Source organism: Lycorma delicatula, chromosome 4, assembly GCF_047948215.1.
Source record: "Lycorma delicatula isolate Av1 chromosome 4, ASM4794821v1, whole genome shotgun sequence".
Lineage (NCBI taxonomy): Eukaryota > Metazoa > Arthropoda > Insecta > Hemiptera > Fulgoridae > Lycorma > Lycorma delicatula.
Window position 1 is genome coordinate 99,113,032 of NC_134458.1, and position 26,302 is coordinate 99,139,333.

General features: G+C 27.3%; 1 protein-coding gene across 3 annotated transcripts in view; it reads right to left on the reverse strand.

The window, feature by feature from the left end:
- Window positions 1-403: 403 nt before the first annotated feature.
- The window catches only part of Cht6 (Chitinase 6), a 277,698-nt gene continuing 251,799 nt past the window's right edge, over window positions 404-26,302 (reverse strand). For all 3 annotated transcript variants that reach the window (XM_075363781.1, XM_075363782.1, XM_075363780.1), the window contains 4 exons: window positions 19,096-22,003; window positions 12,145-12,439; window positions 8,556-8,816; window positions 404-5,975 (listed from right to left, as the gene is read on the reverse strand). In XM_075363781.1, the coding sequence (XP_075219896.1) occupies window positions 5,458-5,975; window positions 8,556-8,816; window positions 12,145-12,439; window positions 19,096-22,003 (3,982 nt within the window). In that variant the 3' untranslated portion in view covers window positions 404-5,457. The remainder of the gene's footprint in view (window positions 5,976-8,555; window positions 8,817-12,144; window positions 12,440-19,095; window positions 22,004-26,302) is intronic.

Below are 26,302 nucleotides of genomic sequence, written 5' to 3' on the forward strand. Positions count from 1 at the left end.
AATACGAGTAAATTGATAATTTTCAGTGTAATAGTGCTGTCAAAGTAATTTTTCCACAAAGTAAAAGAAAGTTGTTGCCTCTACCCTAACAATTAAATCCTTACTTTTTTAAATTATTAAGTCATTTTTAAATTACTTTTGTAATTGTTCTTTCAGAGGTTCTTTTCAGAGTAACTCTAAATAAATTCTTTATGCAACTCTTTCAGTGAGATATTGGTTCTTAATAATACCCATTTTAAAATGGTTAGGAAACCTACTAGTCAAAAATATAAATGATCTATTAATGTTCTATTTTTTAATTTAATATATATTTTTTTAAATAAAATCTAGTACATTTAATTTTTAAATGGGTTGAGTTCTTTGTTTTTATGGACTATATGTAAAATTTTCATGTTTTGGTTAATGTGTGTGTGTGTGTGTGTGTGTGTCCAGTTTCTAAGAGCTGATTTTGCAAAAGTTGTTTCTATTGAATGTGTAGTGCTTGCATCCACTCATTTCATTTGTGAGTAAATTAATGTTCATTTTTCCTGATGTAGTATCTTGTGTTGTCCAGCAGTTTAATTTTCATATCCTTTACCAGTAATTTTGTGACTGTGTTTATCATTGAGTGATTTTACTAGCATGCTGGATATAATCCTATCTACTTTGTTGCAGTTTTGAATTAAAACAGTAAACTTCTTTTCTTAAAGAGATATCAATTTTATGTGATAGTTAGTCTATATATGTGTTAGCTTATCTTATAGCAATACTTGTGTTTTTTATTTTGTTCTGTATTTTATGTATATTTAAATATATAACCTATAAATATGAAAGTTTGTGACTATTCTATCCTTTTGCAACAGCATCACATGAGAATCAACTGACAGATTGCTTTCAAATTTTCAGGATGTGTTTATTTTTCCAGGGAAGATTGAAAGAAAGAGAGCTTTTCATGCTTTAATTGTTATTTATCAGAATTATTCTCACAGCCATGAGGATAATGAACAGTAGGGGTCCAGGAGGCAGAATTCCCCAGCTATATTCCTATAAATATTGGTGGGTACCTCTTATCATGTATCAAATGTTTTATTATATAGATTTCTTCAGTGAAATTATATGCTAACAATCATAAATAAATCAGATGACATAACATGTATATGAAAATTGCATATTTAGGATGACTTGGTATGTGTAGGGTAGATCACTTATAATTAGTTATTTATAAATTTCTAGGTTGTGAATGTTGTCTATTTTGGATACGAATTAAAAATGTTCAATCAACTCAAAAGAAAGTAAGTTACAGTTTCAGGAAAGAAGGTTACTGTGTTGCTTTTAAATACAAACAAATAATAAAAGACAAACTGCAAATTAGCAAGCAAACTTATAAACACAGCGGCTAAAAATTATCCAACTTTAAGTGCTAAATTGCACTAAATACTACATTGAAGAAACTAGACTTAAATTCACTCTAAGTTTTAAATTCTAATTTAAACTCTACTGATAAATAATAAAACTAGAGTTTTAAACTCTAGTTTAAATTCACTAAGTTTTAGATCAACAAATAACTCAGTTTTATTTGCAAACAACTTCACAAAAAAAGGATAGTAACCACAATTTGTAAACTTTGTGTATAGCACATAAAATGCAAGATCTCAACATGTTTGAACCATATGAAATTTATTAAATCAAAAAATTGATAAAATTAAGTTAAAATTTATTTTAAACAAACAACACAGGTTACCTATAAAATCTGAATACATTTAAGTAAATAGGAAATTCATTACTTTAAGGTGGTGCTAGTAAGAATAGTCCTACCAGTAGCTTTACTAAAGAATTTGTTGCATGATTAGTTTCAAAAAGATTTTTGAGAAAACCAATAATTTTCAAGTATCTTGAAAGCAAGTTAAATAACTTTTCATATTTTTAAAAGTTTTCATTTTTGTTGTGCTGACCAATAAATTTTTAGTTTTGCATTTATTTTTCTTACTGTATCTTTAGTTGACAGCAGAGCAAAACTTTCAGCTGAAAACTTTGCAAAGCTGCCGTTTGTTTTATCAAAAGAAATTTTGGGTAAATTCATATTTGAAATTTTTTATGTAGAACTATAATGCTGTATTCTGTTCAAGATAACAAAATTTACAAAACAGTCAGCTAAGTTTTTAATTAAATTAAAGAATTTCTGTAATACTATCATTACAGAACATTCATATCTATATAATTAAGGAAATTATTATTGATTTTGCAATTAGTAATTTATAGTTAACTGATTTTGTGTAAGAGTTAATAAAATAATCTCTGATGAAAAATCAAGACATGGAGTTGCTTTGTAATTTTCATTTTAAAAATTCATAATTAATTTTATTTTCAGTAACCAGTAAATTATTATTGAATTGTAAATGTCGATAAACTTTGTTAAAATTTTTATAGCATTTATGGTTGAAATGAACCTTGTAGTAATTTTACCTAACTTTTTTTTCAATATTTATTATTTTTATAAATTTATTCCCTTTTAAGGTGATTTTCAAAAAAAATTTAAGGTTTTCATTTCAACTAAAATATGTGTATATTTATTTAAGTACTCCATGGGTTATAAACATTTTAACAGGGTTCTATAGAGATAGCATTTACAAGTATATTATTAATGTGATATGTTTAGATAGAGTACACTTGCCACAAACTGACTTACACTCTCTGGAATGTTAGTTGTTTTCTAATAACTCGAATGTAAATGCCATTTTTATAAAATCTCCATTCAGATAAATTATAAAAATTCATCAAATCACTATTAATTTACACTGAGAAGTCTAGTTGTCAGATATTCATTAACATGAAACTATGTTGTTTGTCAGAATTGTATCATTCATCGAAGAGGTAAGCAAAGAGATTACAGGGATGTTTATACACATATCAGTTTTGATAGAGTTCAGATCAGTGCATATTTTTATAGTATATATAGAGAGTGCCATGTTACCAGTTTGGTTTTGATATGGGAAAAGAAAACATATTAATACCCAGTAAAAAATATATTCAATCACTTTTTAATTGTTAAATGATCAATATAATATTTTTTGATACAATGTTTTTTCTCAATTCTATGCTTATAATAATAATAATACAAGGTCCTAATACCACAAATAAGCTTACTCTTGGTTTATTTAATTATTAAGTATATTGCTTTTAAACATACATTTATTTTATTTGAATGGAAAAGAAATGGAATTAAATTAAAAAAGATAATAGGCAGCATTTAAGATAAACAACTTCTAAAATTTAATTATTAACTTATGCTGTTAGGATAGAATATGATAAAATAAATCAATTGGATTGTTTGTTGGTGGGAAATGTATATTTAAAAAAAAAAAACTAGGTTAATTAATTTAATAACATAAGAAAATACATATGACAGACAATAAATGTAATGAAAGATAAAATCCTAAAATGTAACTTTGCCAAATGTAAACTTAGAATGTGGTAAAAAAGTTGAAATTTGAAGATACACAGAACAGGAAGGGACAAAGAAGTGTATAAGAGTGTACTTTTTTACACTTCTTAGTTAGTAATGAATGAAAATAAAATAAAATTACTGTACAGTTTAATAACAATGAGAAGGTCTAATGAAAACTGTGCATCAGTGTCATTAATTTACTCGTATGTAGACTTATGTGAAAAATATTGACAAAAACTTGTTACGTCTGCCAACAGATGATTTCAAGTTCAGTTCCTCATATCTTGATGGTGAGCTTCATGAAACAGTATTGCAATATAATTTCAGTTTATTAAATTTGACAGCTAGAACCAGGTATAGCAATTAGTAAGCATGAAAACAACCAAAAACTATTTACAAACTTACTTTTAATCATAGACTAGTAAAACATGTAAGGTTTTACTTCAATTTAAGAAGCTCTAAGAGGCACATGTAGAGGTAGGTGTAACAGGCAGATGTGTGTATATAGCATTATACTACTTATCTGAGGAAGGAAAGTTTTGTTTTTGTTTTCCAGGATAACTGAATAGAATATAAGTGTGTGTGTGTGCACGCATGCGCTTTTTTAAATAAAAATATTTATATTTTTAAATAAAAACAATATGGTATATGTGTATATATATATATATATATATATATACATTCATAGATAAAATATATTAGTTTTATTTCAGCTGAAGTTGCTTTGAGATGAATGACTCCTATAAAGACTGATTTATGTATAAATAATGAAGTTGGAATTGAAATTGGGACTATTAGTATGTTGCTGGTTACTAACTATCTGACCAAGGAATTGTCAACAAAATTCTTTTATTTATTTACATAAATTAGAATAATAAATTCAAAATTTTAAACATGTGGGATCAAGACAATTGCAGTTATAAGTAAGAGAACTTTTTACAATTTATTTAAATAACAAAGTGGTAAAAGTAAAAAAAAGATCACTTTAGTTTATAATATAAATACATTAATTTTTATTAAAATGAGTTGACAAATTTAATATATTGAACATAATACAAACTATTTTTATATTATTTATTTGGTGAATATTATTTCACTATCCCTGGGGTATGAGTGGTTTTTATATCATCTTTTTTTACCACTGTTTGCTTTTGGTTCCAACATACATTTTACAATATACACTTGTATCAACTGGATTATTTACAAGTAACCATTTCATCTGAAATTATTTTTTCTTTTTATAAACAACTGCTAATACTAAATATAAAAATTTAATGAAGAAGATTTTATTTATTTTAAAATGTAAAATTAATTAATAAATAATACTTAATATTTTGAAATATTAATCATAAAGATTCCTTCTAACCATTAAAAGAAATTAAATTTAAAAAAAAAGAAAAAAAGACTTACATACTACAGATTTATCAAGTGATTTTTTTTATCTCTCTATTCATTGTTAAAACATATTTCATTATTTGTTAAATACGAGATGACATGTATATGATAACTTGTGTTCAGATTTCAGAAACTAGTCTAGTCTTATGTTAGTGATGTAGATTGAATTTTGAAAGCCAAAGTACACCAATAAAGTAGGTGTTCAGTTAATCACAAATAATACAGTTCTTACTTGTATCTGAATTTGGATTGAACGGTACTGGAGAAAGTCTCCAGCAGTAAAATACTAACTGGATGATGGTTTGGAGTTACAACTTCTGTGAAGCACTTATTACTATCAAATCTATAATGAGAATTAATAAATGAATGGAACATGATAAATTTGATACACATTACTAAAAATAAATAAATCAAATTTAACTGTCTTCTAATAAAAATTTGTAGTTGATAAGTTAGACACACTTCATAATTTTGTGAAAGATTTTGAGTGAAAAATTCAGTTCGAAAATTAGGACAAAATGAGTATTTGGTAAAAATAAATAAAGAACAGTAAAAGTACAAATGATTTTAAAGAATCTTCCTAGAAACAATGAGAAAACCTGGCAATTATGACAGTATATTAATAACAAAAGTAATTATTATTCTTTACAACCAAGTCCTGCCGACCAATTACAGATACCACCGATTGGATCAAAAGATAATCCTCTTGGACAAGTGTATTCCCATCCTAAAAGATGCCCATTTTCCATTTTAGCACAAGAAATAAATTTTTTACATGAAAATGGGTGAGGGAAATTACCTATATCAAGGCATTCAATATAACCATCATTATGGATTCTAACTTTACCGCTCAATGGTACATCTACTGGCTCAGCTGCATAATAATCTGATTCATAATCAACCGATGGATCATAAGTTCCTCTTCCTGATGTTGAAGAAGATGTTTTAGTTTTTGTAATATATGAAGGTCTTGGCGTCGATACTTTTACAGATGTTGTTGGCTGTTGTGTGATACGTTTCTTAACAAATGGTCGAAGTGTACCTCTGCTAGAATATACTACAGGAGTAACTTTCTCAGCTGCAGCAGTTGTTGAAAGTACTGTTATTGCAGGTAATGTAGATGTTCTACGTGATGTTACAATTGGTAAGAATGTCGCTGTAACACAAAAACACAAACAAAATAGCAGTAAGCTTAAGATACGGAATTTTCATCTTATTTTCAATTATTTTGAATATAACATCATAAAATACTTTTTAAATAGAATGATGTAAATAAACTAAAGCTGCAAGTTTGAAAAAAATCTCCAATGCTAAAAAAAATAAAACTTTATGATATCTGTAAAAACTTTTCAGTATTCAATGGGACTTCCCAATTAGCTGATAAGACCAATTTAATTAGTCTTAAAAAAATAACATGACACAAACATGCTAAAAATCATAGTAAATGTAGCCCTTTTGAACAAAATATCACAAATTCATCAGTAAAAAAAATCACAGTTATTTTAAGCACTGTCACAAAACACTGTGCACTAATAACAGTGATTAATTTTTCACTAAGAATAGTGACTAAAATTTTCAAAATAAACAGTTCTTTATTTTATTCTACTTTATTTATTATTTTTTTTTTTTTTTACATTAAAGATAGATAATAAATATTCAAAATAAGGTTTTTTGTCATCTTTTATTATACAATAAAAACCGTTTAAACTATATATATATATATATATATATATATATATATGTTATATAAAATAATTTGAGGTAACTTTACTTCAAATTTCTCTGGTCTTATAAATCATTGTTTCATATTCTATCAACCTATCTAATTTGGTCCCTTATCTTAATTTTTAATTCATCATTATCCTCTTTCTGTCACTTTTTATTAGTTTTGATTTACTCTTTATTTATGTTCAGATTGAATATTTCTTGTAACAATGAATCCAAGCTGTTCAGAATCTCTTCCATCTCATTTTTTTAACTATCAAAAACAATGTCATCAGCAAATCTTAAACTTTTTTTTAAAAGATAAAATAAAATATTTGTCCTCTCTATCCTTCAATTCCTTTATTGCTTTTCAACACAAGTTGAAAAGTGATGGAGGATAGACTACATCCTTATCTCACAGTTCTTTGAAATGAATTTGCTTTTTGACATCTATCACATTCTATTAATCTCATCACATTCTTATGTGTCTTATACAAACTGTATAAAATACATTTTTCCCTATTTCCAGTCAAATTTTCTGTAAAATTTTATGATCTCATTTTTTTCAATTTTCTGTTATCAAATGCTGTCTCCAGATCTACAAATGTTATTTAGGTATATTAGTTCATTTTATGTCTATCTAAAATAGTCTAAAAGCCAGAATTTGCCTCCCTTATACCATATTCTTTCTGAACTTCAACTAGTTGTCCAGATTGAGATTTTGAAAAAAGTAGTCTGGTGTGGTTTATCTAATAGAGAAATTTAGAGTGTTATTAGTGGCTGATAATAAAAGAGAAAACATTATCTTTTAAACACATACTGGCTGAAGGTATAAGTTTTATCACTAGTATGATGATTAATGAGGTAGGTAAAATGCATAGTCAACTGTTTATTTGTGATGAAAAATTATCAGTAGATCTTATGGAGCTAATTCATTTTCATAATATGTTTTAAAATCAATAATATATTTTATTTACATTCTAAATAAAGAATTAAAAATAAAAAAAATTGTGCCAGTTTAACTGTATTTTTTCTAATCCATACTCTTCTTGGGTAAGCTATTTAAGAAAATTTACTGCAGTCAGAAATAGTGTAAATTTAGATGTTTTAACTAATTTTATGACACCTATGTACCTTAATGCAAGATTAAAAATACAATAAATCATTTCATTTTCTTTTCAATTATTTTTCTTTTGATTAGAAAATGCATATAGTTGAAAGGGTAACAATAATTGCCAGCTTTTTCATTAGCGAAAGATGAAATATTATGCATCATGTAAATGCTAGCAATGTTTTAGAAATAATATTGCCAGATTGTATTTACAGTATTTACATTAGGTATAAAAATTTATTTGTTTTCTTTTAATAGATTTTATATCAATATACAGGTAATTTTAAATATTTATTTATAACTTCAGTTCCAAAGATAAATTATCAAGTCTTGTGCCTTCATTAAATTACAATTCACATGTAGAAATTCATGTCATATCTTAAAAGTTTTCAAATTCTTTAGTTTGCAGTGGAAACATACTTAAAAATGGAATTTTTTTTTAAATATTCTGTGACTTTTCATGACTTTTATAAGTCAAAAGTCCTAAAAATTTGAAGAAAATTGATATTGCTTAGACTCTTAACAGCAGTGGTACCTACAATCAAATTTTTAGGTAGAAGTAAATGGTAGAAATATTTCATTTTGACATTTTTTTTTAGTTTTTATTAATGAATGAAAACTTCCATTAATTTTTTGTATAAATTTTTCCTTTTATAGCCTTAAATTTGAAGTGGTTCATAAAGAGTTTATATTTTTTTATTCTTTTTCTTTCTGGGTTCAGAAGGGACAAATAAAACAAAATTTTTATGGCCAGTTGCCCTTCTTTCCACTAACCTGCTACAGCCTGGGCAGCAGCACGTAATATAAATGAATGACATCTTCCACTTACTAATTACAATCAATTTTACAAAACTTCAATATTCACTGGGAACATGCTTAAACTGTTAATGAACTAGTAAAAATAATATAGATAATACTGACTTGTTTCAACAGGTTGAGGAGGTAAAGTTGCTAATGATTGAATAGCAGCCACAGCAACGTTTGCCAGGTCAGGTAATGTCGATGAACCACTGTCTTCAGTCATAGCCAGTTCTTCTTTACTTTCAACTATTTGTGAATCTGTTCCTGAACTATTCTCTTCTGTATTACCTGATGTAGTTTTTACTAAAGGTTGTTGTAAATTTGTACTGGGACGTCCTGTACGTTTAGGAAATTCAAATTTTCTTGGTCGAAGTGTAGTCACTGAAGTTTCAATGAAAAACAAAAATATTTTTAACTTTAGTTTAGAAAACAAATATTTAGTGTTTAACAAATATTTTTTATGAAGAAAATATTACAGTTCGCTATTTTTTAAAATTTTTATTATAACTACAGGTTTAAACAAATCAATCAATTAACAACAATATGTTTCTTCCATATTGACTAATGAGTTTGAAAAATGGGATCTAGTAACTTTAACTTTATATTATCATTGGAACAACAGATAAAAACCAATTTCTAGAATTAATCAAATGAACATACTCTATTCCTAAAGAAAGAAGTATACTTGAAAATTGTTCAATGTTAATTTTTCAGTATTTTAGAAAAACCAAGTTGCAAAATTCCAAATAATTTTGTAAAAAATATTTTGTACATATGAATTGCTTGAATCATTTATATGAAACTTAAATTGAGAATTAATAAAACAATATTTTTTCTGAATGTAGGGGGTACCTTTTTGCACACACATAGATGTGATTATATTTTCACATAATTATGCTGATAAAGTAACCAAATTAAAAAACATAATCTTTTAAATTACTTTAACTTGAGTTTAAATCACTTAAAGATGAGTGCAATCACCTAAACAACAGCATCACTGAGGAAGGATCTGTATTACCAATCTGAATAGGTTTACTTGAAACCTATTTTTAGATATTTATAGAGTAATATTAAATTTATTATTTTATATCAGTTTAAAATTTCATCCAGCTGATCAATTATCTTCCTAATGTGTAAGTTGCAATCTGTTCAACTAGTGAACAATAAACAATCCTCCTATGGCCCAATGAGATATATGACATGTAAGTAAGGTGTAGTCCACTATCTAGTATTCAAATCTGTATAAAAGCAACTAACCTTTGCAAGGATTTACACCTCAGAACCTTTGACTTTGAAAATTAGCTTAAACAACTGATTTACAACGACAAGTTAACCACTAGACAAGCCTGGCGAGTGACCAATGAATTAAAATTTATAATAAGTTAATTGTGGTTCTAATCAATCAATATTTATTTAATATGAATTACTTATTTTACATCCATTAAATTATTGGTAAATCTGACATTTTTGGATGGGATGTGCAATTTCAGAAAAAATTAATTGGTCAGCATGATAAATGAGGAGTAGAAATTAAAAAATAAATAAAAATTAGTGAGTTTAAACTATAGTACAAATGACTGAGTATTATAAGTGTGATTACTTGTGAAAAAGGGAAGTACTAAATCTCTGAACAGCCAGAAAAAATTAACAGTTAAACAAAAATGAAACACGGAATACATCAATTTTACCAACAGATAAAATCTCAAAGTCATTTAGGCTAATGCTATCAACACTTTTGTTTTGTGTCTACATTATAGAGATACAGGAAAAAAAAGTAGGTTTACTTTTATAAATGAACTGGCCCAACAATTACTAAAGCCACACTTGGAGAGACGACTGAATAACCCAAGAACTCAGATGAAATAAATGAGAACATTTTAGTAGAAGACAAACATCGTAAAGGAACAACTGATGGTGATGAAATACCAACAGATAAACTTCCAAAAAGGAAAAATTGTGGTAACTGTCCTTATGCAAAATTGAGGAAAACCAATCACAAGTATATAAAGTGCGAAACCAATCACAAGTGCAAAACACCAATTTGTTTGGAGTGTAGTTGAAAATTGTGTGTTAGATGTGTAACAGAACAACAGTTTGTTTTTATATTATTATTTACTTATAAATAAACATATATATTATATTAATGTGTACAAATGTAAATAAATTTAATAAACATAATTTTCAAAGTTATTTTTTTATCTCTTATTTTTTTAAGTTTTAAAACTATCTTTAAAATTATAAAGTTATATTTGTAGTATGTGATCACACCCTCCCCACCAATCCCTAACAACAATAATAATTATATAAAACAAAAAAAGTGAAATTTTTTTGAATTAAAAAATATTGAGTTTGTACATGAAAGTATTGACGAGGGTAATTTTTATCCATGTCTAGGTTATTGAGAGTTTTCTCTTGTCAGAACTACAGGGTTAACATTTCAAGATGGTTGTGATAAAGTTGTATACAGTTCTACTTACTTTAATTTTCATTAGTTAAAAAAATTTTTGTAATTAAAAAAATGATTGTCTTATCAAAAGGAGTGTGCATTAAATTTTTTATCCTATTACTTTTTTTGTGAAGTGCATCCTGAGTGAGTATATGAGAAAAATCTATTTTTCATCAAAAGGAGGGAGCTCGTTGATAACTATTTAAATAAAAAAATAAAAAATAAAAATTAAAAAATAATAGCAGAACCTGATAGAATTTTAGTCATTTATTTAAATTGCTAAATTTATATAAAACAAGTTTATGTTCCAAGTTTTGTTAAAACAGGTTAAGTTGTTCTGTGTAATTCTATAAAAAGCATATAACAAAAACTTTAGTTAGTGAATGTGAACTGAATAAACAAAACAATTTTTATGAAGCTTTCTCAAAGCTATTGAAGCAAAAGCAATCTTTCTTCATTTTTATATGGAATGCAGAGGAAGTATGATAATAAAATACTAAGCAATTATTTACAGAATATATGCAGTATGCACATAATGGTCATGATGAGTTACGCTCTGATTTTGATAAATGAAATACCATAGCAAAATTTAGCATCCTTCTAAATTTTGCTCATGAGAATTATATGGTATAAACATCTTACAGTCCAGCAATCCTTCAAATCTCATTCTCTTTCAGAACATCATTTAGTCAGCAATTCAGAATATCACTGCATGAAAAATGATGCTGTAAGATATGACATGCTTTTTGTTTTAGCTTTACTACATATCAAATAATGGAATTACCAGGATAGATCCCCTAAAACCACTTTCATAATGAAGTATTAACTTCATAAAAGAATAATTCAGAGTGGTCTAATGGGTTTTTTTTTTGGTTTTAAGTGAACATTACTGCATACAAACAAATGTACACATGGGTATTCTAATTTGTTTACGAGGATGTGTGATAGAGACTTATATAAGCTATACAAACATATGACAATATATTTATAAATATTTGGAGAGGGAGTCAACTTTTAAATTTATTATTTATTAATAAATTTTCTTTGCAAACTACATAAAGTACTATACATTAAAAAATGTAAATACTGCATTGAAACATGTCATTTATGTACTGATATAGTTCACCCCTATTTTACAGAATATTGTCTTTGAGACACAGTTCAGTACACTGAAATCTTAATTAAAGATTTACTTAAAAAAAAAAAAGGACTACATGTAAACAAATCAATCTACCCAATTAAAATTATATAAAAAATACATACCGGCAGAAGAAGGCAATGTTGTTCTATCAAGTGGTGTTCCTTGTGGTTGAATTGAAGATGATGTAGAAGTAAGTGTTCCATTATCATAAATAATTCCATTATCATTATTTCTGTTGTTCTCTGCTCTAAATTTATTAACTCTTCTTCTTAAAAATTTTCCCTGAGTTCTAGCTGTCGTTGAAGCACTATCAGTGTTTGATAACTGTATTGTAACACCTTCATTTTGAGTGTTAACATTATTTTGTCTATGATTTACTCTTACTGGCCGTCTTACAGCAACACGTGCTCTGTTTACCTATGTTAAAATTTCACAAACTAAGCTTAAAGCAAAATCCTATGTAACATTTTAAATGTATATTTATTAATTTTAAATTAAGGCTTATAGCATAAAAGAAGTAGTTAATTATTTTTATAAAAAAGATGAAATTTAATCTATGAATCATTTTCCATTTTAAGAAAATTATCGTACAGTTTAAGGAAACTTGACATTAAAGGATTAACCATCAACAAAAATGGCATAACCATTCTCAAGAATAATCAGCATCTCCCATGCCAAATTCAAAGGGAAAGCCTATTGAAATGTGGACTCAAGTTTGTTTCATTTTATTTATTATTGGCCAGAATATACACTGTTATATATCAAAATGAAAGTAACGTTAAACCATACTAAAACAACATTTTTAAATTAGAATAATTGAAACTTTATTTTTTCCTTAGGCCATTCTTTGATTTGCAATTTTTTTGAAAATAGATGTTAGATTTATGTCTACCTTAAGCAACATTTACTTCTGAGAAAAAGGAAGCAACTAACTGACCTTTGTAAACCTCTCATGTTCTACCAAACATTTGTAATATTGCTGTTTATAATATTACTGCTAGTAACAAACCAGATTTCAGATTGAAAATTCCATAAAAAATTAAAATTTTTATGTTTTTGGCAAAGTTTCCTTCAAAAGGAACAATAAAATGCTTTCTACTGTAATTCTGTACTGAAAATTCTGTGTAGTAAACAGACATGCATAAATGACCTATTGTACAAAAGGTATTAGCATGTTACTACTTTGTAAAAAGTGGTTATTATTAACAGTTTTGTTTCTGTTAACTTTAATGTAAAACTTGATCTTTGCAATATTTATTTAATTTAGTTTACGCATTATTAATTATATGTATTTTTAGAATTATTTAATTTTAGTTATTGTTCCTGATGATGTTTAATAGAAGATTATAAAATTAAAAAAGAAATATCCATCTATACCCCTGAATCCTCTCATCTACAATCTCAATGCTAATTCTGGTCTTTATATATATGTAGTATAAGAAAGATGTAGACATACTTTTTTATTTGTTACATAGAACTGGGCATAAAAAAATTATATTTAGCGTTGGAATATACAAATTGTAGTTTACAGCAAACAAGAAAGTATACGCAAAATGAAAGATTTATAGTTTTATTAGAAAGATTACTTTCAGTCTGTTGAAAAGTGGTTGATGCCAGAGGATCTGTAAAAAATGGGAGAGCAGTGTTTCAATGCATGCAGTTACACTGATGAAGTACACCAACTAAAATGTTCAAACTGTCTATGAGCTTTGAGTGTTTAAATCTAATCTCATTCTCTAAGATCCTCTCATTGTACAATCTAACTAAATAGATCAACAGCCACTCACCTGGCTATCTAAAAACACTACACATCTATCATGGGGCTAAGGATTAATATCAAGTAAAAAGACCCTTTTCTCAAATTGTTACACAACTTGAATCTCATTGATTCTTGCCCCAACATGGCTATTAGTGAATAAATCAAAGAGGAGTTGTGCCATAGAATGAAAATTTGAAAAAAAATATGGATACTTTAAAAAGTTTAGAGAAGTTTAATTGGTTAGGTTATGTATCAAGAGGCAAAAGATCTTGTTAAGAAGGATCATTAATCCTTCAATACAGAACCATTCTCTATGATATCCCAATCATTTCCTAAAATAGAGAAGCAGTAAAGTTTTGCAGATGTACATAACAATACTGATCAACTTTCAACTATTTCAAATACTGGTAAACCTCAAATATTTTTGAATGAAGTGTAACAATATTTTTCTTTTCCTTTTTTTGGTGATATTACTAATATGACTGCTTTGAAGATATTCTGCATCCTTTCTGTTGTGTTTTGATATTTTAATATAAAATATTCACTCAATCATACATCCTAAATTATTTTAATATTGTATAAAGTAGTTTGTATAGATTTTATTTTTATATTTAAATTGCATCACAACTGAAAGGGGTCATTATCAATAAAAAAGGACTTTCTTTTAGTTTTCAGAAGAAAAAAAATGACATGCAGCACATGAAAAATTTGAATAATTTTTAGTTTTTTATCCATCTGCAAAATCAACTGAACTCTTTACTTAAATATTCATCTTTATCAATACTTATCACAAAATAAACAAAATTAGACTTATAATGAAATTAAAAAAAAGAATGTTTATAAGTTAGTTAGTAGTCATGTATATAGTTGCAAAGAGTTACATTCGCGCATGCACCACTGTACCAAACCAAACAAACAACAAACAAAAAAAACAAATGGGCTTATGATTTTCTTTGAAGTATCATATTTTACAATTTAAAAAAAATATGTAACACATATATACATAAAAACACAGACTAAAGTATAACAAAAATATGATAATAGCAACAGCAGTTTTTTTCTTTTTAAAGAATTTATCAGGCACAGTAAGTATAAGTAATGTAAACATGAACACACAATGCAGATCTGAACACAAATTAAAAAGCGCATTCGTTAAAAAAACATAGAAAATGTTGAAGCAACATTAAAGCATTTTTCATGAACATAATACATATAAATTAAAAATATTGTTCAAAAAATAACACACAAATAAAGATAAGGTAATTCAAAAAGTCTAAACGATGTAAATAATGCACAAACCTAAATTGAACATCTCTTCCTGACAAGTGTTATATCATAATAAAAATTTTCAGGAGTTCTATAAAACCTTGTAAATCTGTTTATAATAAACCACAGAGAAAAACATTTTAATCTGTACTCCTGTATCATTTACAACATATATATTTTACTATAAATTATAATTAGCTAAACAGTTATCAGTCACAGAAATCAACCACATTCCAAAAAGCTCAATAACAGAGGTTGAAATAATAATCATTTAAAGATCTTTTTATTATTTGTAAAGGCAAATTTACTTATTATAATCATTATATCATTTACTCACATATGTCACAAAAATGTTAGTTCTTGATTATTATTTATATGATAAGGCTAAAGACTTTTATTTCCATGTTTTAATCATTGGTTATTAGTACAATAAATGTTAAGATTCTGTATGTATAATTTCGTTTTTTTTAATCTATATTATAATCTAAAACCTTCTTTTTTTGTTTAGCCTATGGGAATTACCGTTCAAATATTATTTCAGAGGATGAATGAGGATGATATGTATGAGTGTAAATGAAGTATGGTCTTGTACAGTCTCAGTTTGACCATTCCTGAGAGGTGTGGTTAATTGAAACCCAACCACCAAAGAACACCAGTATCCACAATCTAGTATTCAAATCCGTATAAAAGAAACTGCCTTGTTTACTAGGACTTCAACACTGGAACTCTCGACTTCCAAATCAGCTTATTTGGGAAGACGCGTTCACCACTAGACCAACCTGGTGGGTTATAATCTAAAATACTTTTAATAACCACATAGTTTATATTTTATTTATGCTGTCTAAATCGCTGACTTTTTAATGGATACTGAAAAATTAAAAATTACAATATTTTTAACTTTATACAGGTTTATTATTTTAATGACCACATCAACAAAAAATTTACAGTTTGTTTTCAAACAACCCAGCTATCAAATAAAATTTTAAAATAATTTTTTTTTTGCATACTAGCCACCTCTACTCAATAAAAGGTTCAAATATCAGTAATCAGAGTTGTACTTTCCTGGCACTGTGAAACTGAATCTGTATTTAAAAAAGTTGGTTTCTCAAATGATTTCCAGATTTTTCCTTATGGCTGTTTTCATTTAAAGTATTAATTAATAAAAATGAATTACACATTTTTTTAATAGTATTAGAAGAAGACTAATATAATAAATATGATATCAGGTACCATCTTATCTGCTTATCACTCACTAGGGGTCAAACTGGAATTATGATATCTGACAAATTTATGCCTATTTTTACATAATTTTTCCATTTCGCTTAAACAATTTCACTCCTACCACAATTGTTTATCAACTGAATTCAATAAATAAGATCATGTTGTTCTCAATAAAAGACTTAATAAGTTATCTAATAAACATTATTCAAATTTACAGAGCTATTATTGATTAAAAAATTTAAATGGCCATCTTGTTGGAATTTTCAAACTTATTTATTTTGTAGGAGGAGTTGAATAAATATATATACCAAATCTCATTAAAATATCTTAATCCATTCTTAATACATATATTTTTATTGAAAAACCACAAAATGGCTAACAGAGGAAAAATAAAGTGTGATGGGGCATTTATCTCTATGAAGTTTTTTTTGTTTATTTTGATGTCTTGAGACAGACAGATTGAGTAATATCTCTTGGAACATTCTGTAGGGGGAAAAAATTGGTACTTTGATGACTCCTTGTCTGATGGGTTTGAAAGATCAGGCCAACACTGGGATATATATATAAATTTATTTAAATTAATCTTTTTACAGTCCATAATTCCTCTGTACATTAAATTTTAACTACATATATATAATATATTGAATCTGCCAAGTACAGAATTAAAGAAACGTTCTTCCTTTTTTTTTTTTTTACTTTATTTCTTTTACATTAGCGCTTTCGAGCAAAAGCCCATCCTCAGTAATGTTTTCTGATTTTACCCTTATTTACATTTACACATATCACTACTACTCAACACTTTTAGATTGGTTACTTTTTATAACTTTGGTTATTGAGTAAAACATAAGAAATTTAAACATTTACAGAACATACATTTGTTCAGTCAATTTTTTTTTTAATTTTAAAAAATCTACTAAAAATTACAATTAAACTTTTTTACAAAATTACCAAAACTCATTTAAAATTTCTTTCAAAATATGTATATATATGAACAAATATTTTTTCTGAATTTTTAAAATGTTTTTAAATTTTATTAATTACAATTTTAACGAAATAAAAGTAAAACGATAAAATTTAATGTGTAATTGTAAACAGATGAAGAATTGTTAAAAAATATCACTGAAGATGGGCTTAGGCCCGAAAATGTTTTAAACATAAAAAAAATAAAGGTGAGTGTTCTCCAATTCTGTACTTTGTGGAGGTTGTACAAATATTATATAGTTACTTAACATACAGAGGAAAGAAAAAAAATGAACTATAAAAAATTTTAATAAATTAATATATATGTATATATATATATACAGCCAAGTATTTGAGTCAAATTTCTACTTTCTTGGTCAAAAGATCTTCAGCATATGAGGTGAGAAAGATATCAGGTGTTTAGGAAAAATTTTGAATATCCTCTTCCTGTAATTTTGAATGACTTAAAATTTTGGATTTTTAAATAATTAAATAGTACTTAATTGTACTAAAGCTCAATTCTCTGCAACTATTATCAAAACTGAAAGATAACAAGCCAAAAGTTCAAATTATGAAAACTACTTTCCCTCTATACCCAGGAAAAAAGTACTAACATTAACACATTGCAGTTATGCATATAAACCATTAACAAATGTTTAAATTGTGATCAGCTGATATTGAAGACATTTAGCTAAGCTTTTATATGATATATCAATCATATATATCAGTTACTGGTTTCTATAATTTCATTAATCAAGAATTGAGAAAATAAATAAATAAATTGAAAAATAAATAAATAAATTGTTAATAAAAAAAGAAAATCTTTTGAACTATTATTAAACTCTATTTATTAAAAATAAGTGCTTTTAATATTTCATTGTAGAAATTTCCACAAAATATAAATGTATTGTTATTTTAAAATTGTTAAAATCCATATTTGAGGTCAACAAATAAAATTAAAAATATTTAAAAAAATGTAACATTTGTATAGAACTAAACATTTAAAGATAATACATAAGTGCTGGAATAATAAAGATGAATGTACTAAAATTTAAACAAATCAGCACTGATTTAATTCTGTCATTGAACTTGCCAACTGATACAAAGAATACAACTTTTTTAAAAACATCGGAAGAGATTTTAATATGTTGCATAAATATCTATCATCCTTTAATCTTTTACTTTTTATAAATATAAATAATTCTTTCATTAAGCAAAAAAAAAAACTAAATGGATGAACTCTCACAATTCATAAAAAAAATTTTAGCTAAAGAATAAGTAAGCCAGACATGATTTTTAGCGGATTACAATTAAAGATAACCTTTCCAGGTTGAAAATACTTAATGAAAAAATAATGCGCTTTGTTCAAGCACATTATTTACAAAGTTTAGATATTGTTTAATCATGCCTCATGTACAAGAAGAAAACATAAGCAACAAATCACATATTAAGCAACCATGCTTTACAAAATCATATACACTGCATAACAAGATGAATTTTTTTTTTTTTTTTTAATAAAACCAGGCATTTGGTTATTATTTAATCAATTTTTTAAATTTTAATTGTCTGTTATCATTTCATATAAAAGAATAGTTACAAATATAATTAAGTAGTAGTGAAACATATACAGACACATATAAGTAGAAAAAACATGCTCTGATAATAATTATTTAACAAAATTCCAGACTGTTATAAAGATTGAATAAACAAACACATAGAATAATATATTAGTAACAGAACATCAATGCCAAATGCAAGGCTACAACAGAAGTTGAATGTAGTAGTAGAAATAGTAGTAGTATATAATATTTTAGCGATAAACATGTGCCACAATAAAAAAAAAACAATAACTCTTTTTTTATCCTACCTCTTTGTAATTATCATTTTCTTCTTGATTCAGTGTTGATAGATTTTCTTTAACAATCTTATCATTTCTTATTATCTTTCTTGATGATTCATTAAGTTTTTCACCACCACTATCATTATCATCATTATTGGTAATGCCATTCTGAAATTTATCATTTAAAAAATCTTTTGCACGAATTGAACCTCGTTGATTAACTCTATTACCATCAATTAAATGTGTTTTTTTAATATCTTTACTATCATATTCTGAATGACCTATCTCTAAATCATCACTTACAGATTTTCTCTTCAGTTCATAATCACCACTATTAACACGTCTACTTTTTATTTTTCTAATATCATTTGTTTTTGTTGAAACATCATCATTTTTTCGTTGACGAATTAAAATTCTTCTTCTCACTGATCTATTATTATTATCTGAATTAACAATAAGGTTTGTTACATTTTTTGTTTGATCAATATTAATATTGGTTTCACCAGTTAAATTATCATGTACGGTCTTATTTTTATTTCTGATGACAATTCGTCGTCTGACATTTACCCCTGATGTTTTATTTGTTGGTTGTTGTAATATGTTATTATTAACATTAGTTGTAGCAGAGATAAAAGCTAAATTATCATCTTCTGTATTATTAAATTTTTTTGATCCCCTTTTGATCACAGTTTGTTGAATACTATTACTACCACTATCATTACTGGTACTGTTATTTACTCTAACTAATTTTCTACGTTTCTTAATTTTAATACCCTGGTTAATATTATCAGTGTTATTATTTATTCTTCTGAATGACTCTTTTATCAAATTATTTATTATTTTTTCATCATCTTTAATAATAATTCCATCTTGATTTTGCCTACTTTTTTTATTTTTTCTTATTAAAAATCTATAATTGTTTATTGTGGATTCATGTGATGGTAATGCAGTAGTTTGTGATGTGTCAATACTTTCATCAAAAAATCTACTTCCTCCACGTCCTCCACTTCTAGATTCTTTTACATCATCAGAATCTGTAAACTGAACTGTTAAGAACTGTAATGGTATTGCTGTTGTATTTTCAATTTCATTTTCATGTACAGTTCCATTTCTACCTAATCTAACCTTAATAATTTTTCTCCGTCTTGTACTATTTAAATGTGTACTACTATTATTTTTTATATCATTATCATTATTTACAAGTGAAGCATCATTCATTTCTTTTGCTACATTTATTGTTTCTTCTTGTGATGACTGTAACTGATCAGCTAAAAAGTTAATATTTGTTGTTGATACTATAACAGAATCAATTTTTTTATTTTCTTTTTGAACATTTATATAACTTTTATCATTACTTTCTGATTTTTCATCAGGGTTGAATTTAAAATCAGTTACATTATTTGTAGAATTATGTGACTGTATTAATTTATTTGTATTTTCCATTGATATTAAAATTTCTGCTGTTTCATCACTTGAGTTTTTAGTTTCATTATTTTCCAATGAAACATTCCTAAATCTCTCATTATTATTATTACTACTACTATTGTGAATACCAATTAAATTACTAATCTTCTTTTCTTCTAGAGGTTTTCTTTGCCTACTATGTCTAAAAACGTCATCATTTTTAGATATTTCATCAGCCAATGGTATTTCAGTTGTACTACTCAATGTTGCAATATCATATGGGGTAGAAACAGTAGATGACAATACATTTTTATTTCTAAATCTACCAATTCTTTTTCTTTCAGTAGTAGGAAATACTGAAGTGGTGGTTCGGTCACGACTAGAAATAAATCTGCTTCTTGATCTGATAGTTGGAGTATATGATGTTGTTGAACTTAAATCAAAATAATCTGCAGTTGTTGTCCGACCTCTACCTGATGAGGCAAATCGATTAACTGGAGGTCGCTGTCTCCTTGCTTCAAAATTATTCAATGAATTTGATTCAGTGGTTGATTTTTTATCATATTCTTCAATCGATGATTCTGTCGTAAAAGATGAAAATTTATTTCTAGATCTTGATGGGATAAATCTTCTTGAAGTTACAACCTGATCCTGGTTTTCAATAAATAAATTTTCATCAGTCAGTTTTGTAGTAGTGGTTTCTTTTAAAATTTTATTATTTCTTCTCCTATTCAAATATGAAGGTGTGAATTTTGTAGTAGTTTCCTTATCATTATCCTTAAATACAGGTTTACGTCTCCTATTTGTATTTTCATATTTATTAATATTACTACTATTAATTTTATTTGAAATTGGTAAAGAATTATAATTATTATCATTATAATTGTAATTAGAACTAATATCTGAAGAATGAAATGGATATATATCTATATGATCAGATACTACTTTATGATCAGCTAAAACTTTTTCTAATTGACTTAAAGGTACTTTCTGACGTTCAGTTGCACCCTCAACAACCATTGTTACAATACTAGTGCTAGTTGATGTTTGGTAAGGTACAGTGGATGATGGTGCCTGTGTTGTAACGACTTCACTAGTTTTAAACGAACTTCTATCAGATTCTGTACTAGTATATTTTGTGATTGGAATTGTTGTTGTGATATCTAATTGGTCATTTTTGTTAACTGTTTTTGTTTTTGTTGTTATAGTAATTGTAGTGGTGAGAGGTGGATTTAAATCTGTTGTTAATAATGTACTTGTTGTTGTAGTAGAAGTAGTGGCAGTAGTACTAGTAGTTGTCAAAAATTCACCACCACTCACCTTATTAACTGTTTTAATTGTTGATCGCTCATCACCATCATTAGCATCATCATCATCATTGTCTTCACCATTGTTAATGTTCGTCTGTATCGTTTTTGAATTCTGTTCGTCTTCAGTTTTTCTAAAATATGGTGAAGACGATGATGATGATGATGTATCTTCTAATGCTTGTGTTTCATCAACTGGTCGTTGCCTATACAGTGTTACATATCTGTAAAAAATTATACAAAATAATAGAATTAATAAATACAATTAAATATAATAATAAATAGACTTTAAAAGAGACAGTTTTTAATAAACTGCTTCCCTTAAAGTCTTATGGCTGTAAAATAAATATTTCAGGGAATAGTGCCTTAGAGATCATGTATTACAATGGCTAATGCCACATTTAACAAACTAATAATAATACATCATTAATATTAAATAACGTACAGAAAATCCTGGAGAAGAAAGGATGAAAGATTACAGAAAAACAGTGTATATTACAAAATAAACAATCTACTTACTCATAGAAGAATTGTGAAATGGAACAAACAAACCACTTAAAGGAGTGATTCAAGTCTTCTCAAGATAGTGAGTGACCAACAGTTTAATATGGTTTCAAATACCTGCTGCAATGAATTGCTTTGCTGATAGAAACTAAAGAAATACTAGAGAGCAGGTTCAGGTTTTCCTAAAGAAAATCTTTGCGTCCATCTCCAAAATAGTTTGGTGCATGGAAATACGCAGCAATAAACCATTCAACCAGATCTCAACAACAGGAGTTGCATTGCACATCATTTTTTCCATTTTTAATTTTCTGTCATTCTTATACTCTTACTGTGTTACAATACAAGGTATATTCATAAAGTAAGGTCCGTTTGGTCATTTAAAAGAATTAATTCGTGAGAAAAGGTTTTTACTCATAATTTTAGTTTACTACATTTATCTACTTCACTTTTCCACATAATCGCCATTCAATTCTAAGCACTTTTCGTAACGGTTCACCAGTTTCTTTAAACCTTCTGCATAGAAGTTTGGCGCCTGTGAATTGAACCAGTTGACAACGGCAGTCTTGAGTTCTTCATCGTTTTCAAACCGTTGTCCACTATGCCACTTTTTCAAATGCAAGAAGAGGAAGTGGTCGCTAAGTGCAAGGTCGGTACTAAATGGAGGGTAGTCAAAAAGTTCCCAACGAAAATTTTGAATCTTCTTCTTGGTTAAGGCAACGGTGTTAGTACGCGCGGGTAGAGAAGGAGGATTATGATTGTCGACGACAGTTTCCCGCGTCATCGATTTTGGATCGTACATCTCAGTTTGGTGAGCGTTTCGTAGTATACGTCAGCTGTAATTCAACAATTACAGCTGACGTTCCATGAAATCAACCAAAATGACGCCCTTTTCGTCCCAAAAAACGGTAGCCTACATTTTTCGACTCGAGTACGGAGACTGCTTTAACTTTTTCGGTTTTGAGGAATTTGAATGGCGCCACTGCACTGACTGTTGCTTCGATTCTGCGTTGGTGTAGGATATCCACGTATCGTCGCCCGTAACAATGTGGGAAAACAAATCATCTCCATCTTGTCGATAGCGGTCCAAAAACGCTCGTCCACTGCATATTCTTCGCTCTTTGTGTTGGTCAGTGAGCATTTTCGGTTCCCACCTTGCACAAAAATTGTGACATTCGGGATTTTCTGTGACAATCGTGTAGATAGAAGTGCGTCAAACATGCATAAATTCATCAGCCAGAGCACTAATCGTCAATTGCCGATCACATCGCAGTTTTCGGTTCACTTGTTCAATGATTTCGTCGGTCTGAATACTAGGCCTGCCACTCTGCTGTTCGACATGCACATTTATGCGGCCATTTTTAAAGTCTCGAAGCCATTGTCTAACCTTTCCTTCACTCATTACTGTAGGTCCATACACTGGGCACAACTCCCGATGAATTTCAACGACTGAAAATCCTTTTGTACACAAAAATCTAATCACAGCGCATACTTTACAACTGGCGGGAGAAACGATTGTCGCGGACATTGCGATCTGCATTTACCGGCAGGAAAATGACTACAGAATCAAAACAACAACTGCAGTGGCTTCGTAAATAGCTGCTAGACGGTCCTGCACGCGTGAAACTGTGTTCAGACTCGCTAATATTTAAACATAAGCCGACGGTCCTTACTTTATGAATATGCCTCGTGTATCCAGTGAAAAACTAATAAAGATATAATTAATTACTTGCTGTCTGGATTTGTACCAACTTTAGCAACAGACCTATTCCTCTATATTTTTTAGGCTCATATACCTATGAGATTGGAAAAGTGGGATTTAAATATGATAGAAATAGACAGTAGCTTTTCAGTATGGTAGCAAACTATCTAAATGTTTCTGGGATTACTGAGGTAAAAGTAAAAGGTAAGAATTTCACAAAAATAAATTTAACAGATTGCTATCTTTATATTGGTTATATCCAGAATCCAATTTTAATTCACACAAGAAGTACTTCAAAACTTTTTTAGGGAATGGATACTATCCATCCTATCCACAAATCTTTGGTTGCTTTAACCATGATGTGAACAATATATTATTGATCTATAATTTGGTAGTGACCAGCTCAAATATATGCTGTAACAAAGTGGATATAAAAATTTATCCATATATAAATTACTGTAGGGTTTCTTCAAAACCATATTATTTATAATACTAATATGTTCTTCATTACAACTGTTATGTTCTTCATTGGTTACTGGAGTACAAAAAACTATTACAATAACAAAAAATAATGTTACTTACTGATATCTGTTACATATTATTTAACATTTTAACACCATTAATCATATAATTTTTAATCATGATATTGTTTAAGAATGCAATCCTGGAGATCATTATGTTTATCATTATAAATAGTTTTTATTCTTATCTAGATGGCATTAAAATAGAGTATTTAGAAGACAAAATAATATATACAGCAAAATAAATAAATACAAATTTCTTTCTCTTGCAAACCTACCTTTTAGATGAATGCAAATTTTTAACTCAGCCTATTGATATTTTAGTAAAAGTGAACTGATTTTAAATAAGAAAAGGTGTTTTATTAAGTTTAACATATTCGAAAAGTACAGAAGTTAAGAATACATGCCAACAAAAATTATGTAAATGAAAATGTTCATTAAAATTTTTGGGTTTGTCAAAGAGAGTTTTATTTTTTTTGTGATTTAAATAGTAGAGCAACATTATATTTTTTACCAAGAAAAATGTCTATACTGCAGTTTTAAATTGATTAAATACTTTATTCAATTTAAAAACCATTCTATACTTTTTAAACATGTGCATCATTAATATTAAAATTATAAATTTCTTGTCTAAATGATAAAAAATTAAATACCATGAGTAGTAGTTTATCATGGTTTTAGTTTGTCTGATTAGATGCATTGTTTTTTTTTTGTTTTGAAAGATGTTTGCTATGTTTAGATAGACAAAGAGTTTTCATATTTCAGAAAACCATGTTTACAAATATGAAAAAATGAAATAAATAGTTACTTACTGTATACTACAGTGTTTCTTTTTAATTGGAATGATAAATTTACTAACTTGCATGCATATTTATGTGTATGTAGATGAGACAGATAAAATGGAGTAAAATAATTATTTCTAATAAAAATTAATGATGTCTACAATCATAATACAAAAAAGGTCAGTAAATGGTTGAATAATTTTCCTGGCAAACTTGATATACTATAATAAGGGCAACCCCTTGACAGACCATTATCTCAAATATACTATTGGGTTTTAAATATTAAAGTCTTTATTATTTTTACTTAAAATTGATCAAATAGATTATGAAATACAAACAAGAAACAATTTTGGAAATTGATTTTAGATAACAAATTTAGTAAATAATTTTAAAAATTGGTTTTAACAGAATGTTCCTAGAGGTTCTGGCAATATGTCAACTGGTATCAGATACAGCAGTGTTACCATATGTCAACTGGTATCAGATACAGCAGTGTTACCTTATTTAAAAATTAATAACCTGCGGTACGTTTCCCTAATAAGGAAACATTTTAATTAATACAAATCTGTTTAAAGAAGTAAGAAGAAAATTAATAAATGTGATACAGGGTACCATCTTACCTACTTGTCTATTAGATTGCAGACTTAAAATGAGACAGTCTGACAACTTTATGCCTGTTATAGATATTGCCAGGGTGAAAAAGTATTGGACAGAAAAAAATGAAAAACTGAATTTGTCTACATGAACTTTTTTTGTTCTGAATCAGTTGCTTAAGTTTGCCTAAAACCTCAATGAACATCCTTTTGGAGAAAAAATAAAATAAATTAAAAAACAATGGATTCCATGTTTTCCCTTGTACAATGGGTTGAAAATCAGAACAAACCAAGAAAATATATGTATATATATTTTTATATGTTTTTGCCAAATTTTGATGTTTTTAGTCAACAGATTATCGAGTTATGAGGTGAAAACTATTTAGAAATAGTTGAACATACTCATACTCCTAACTTTGATTGA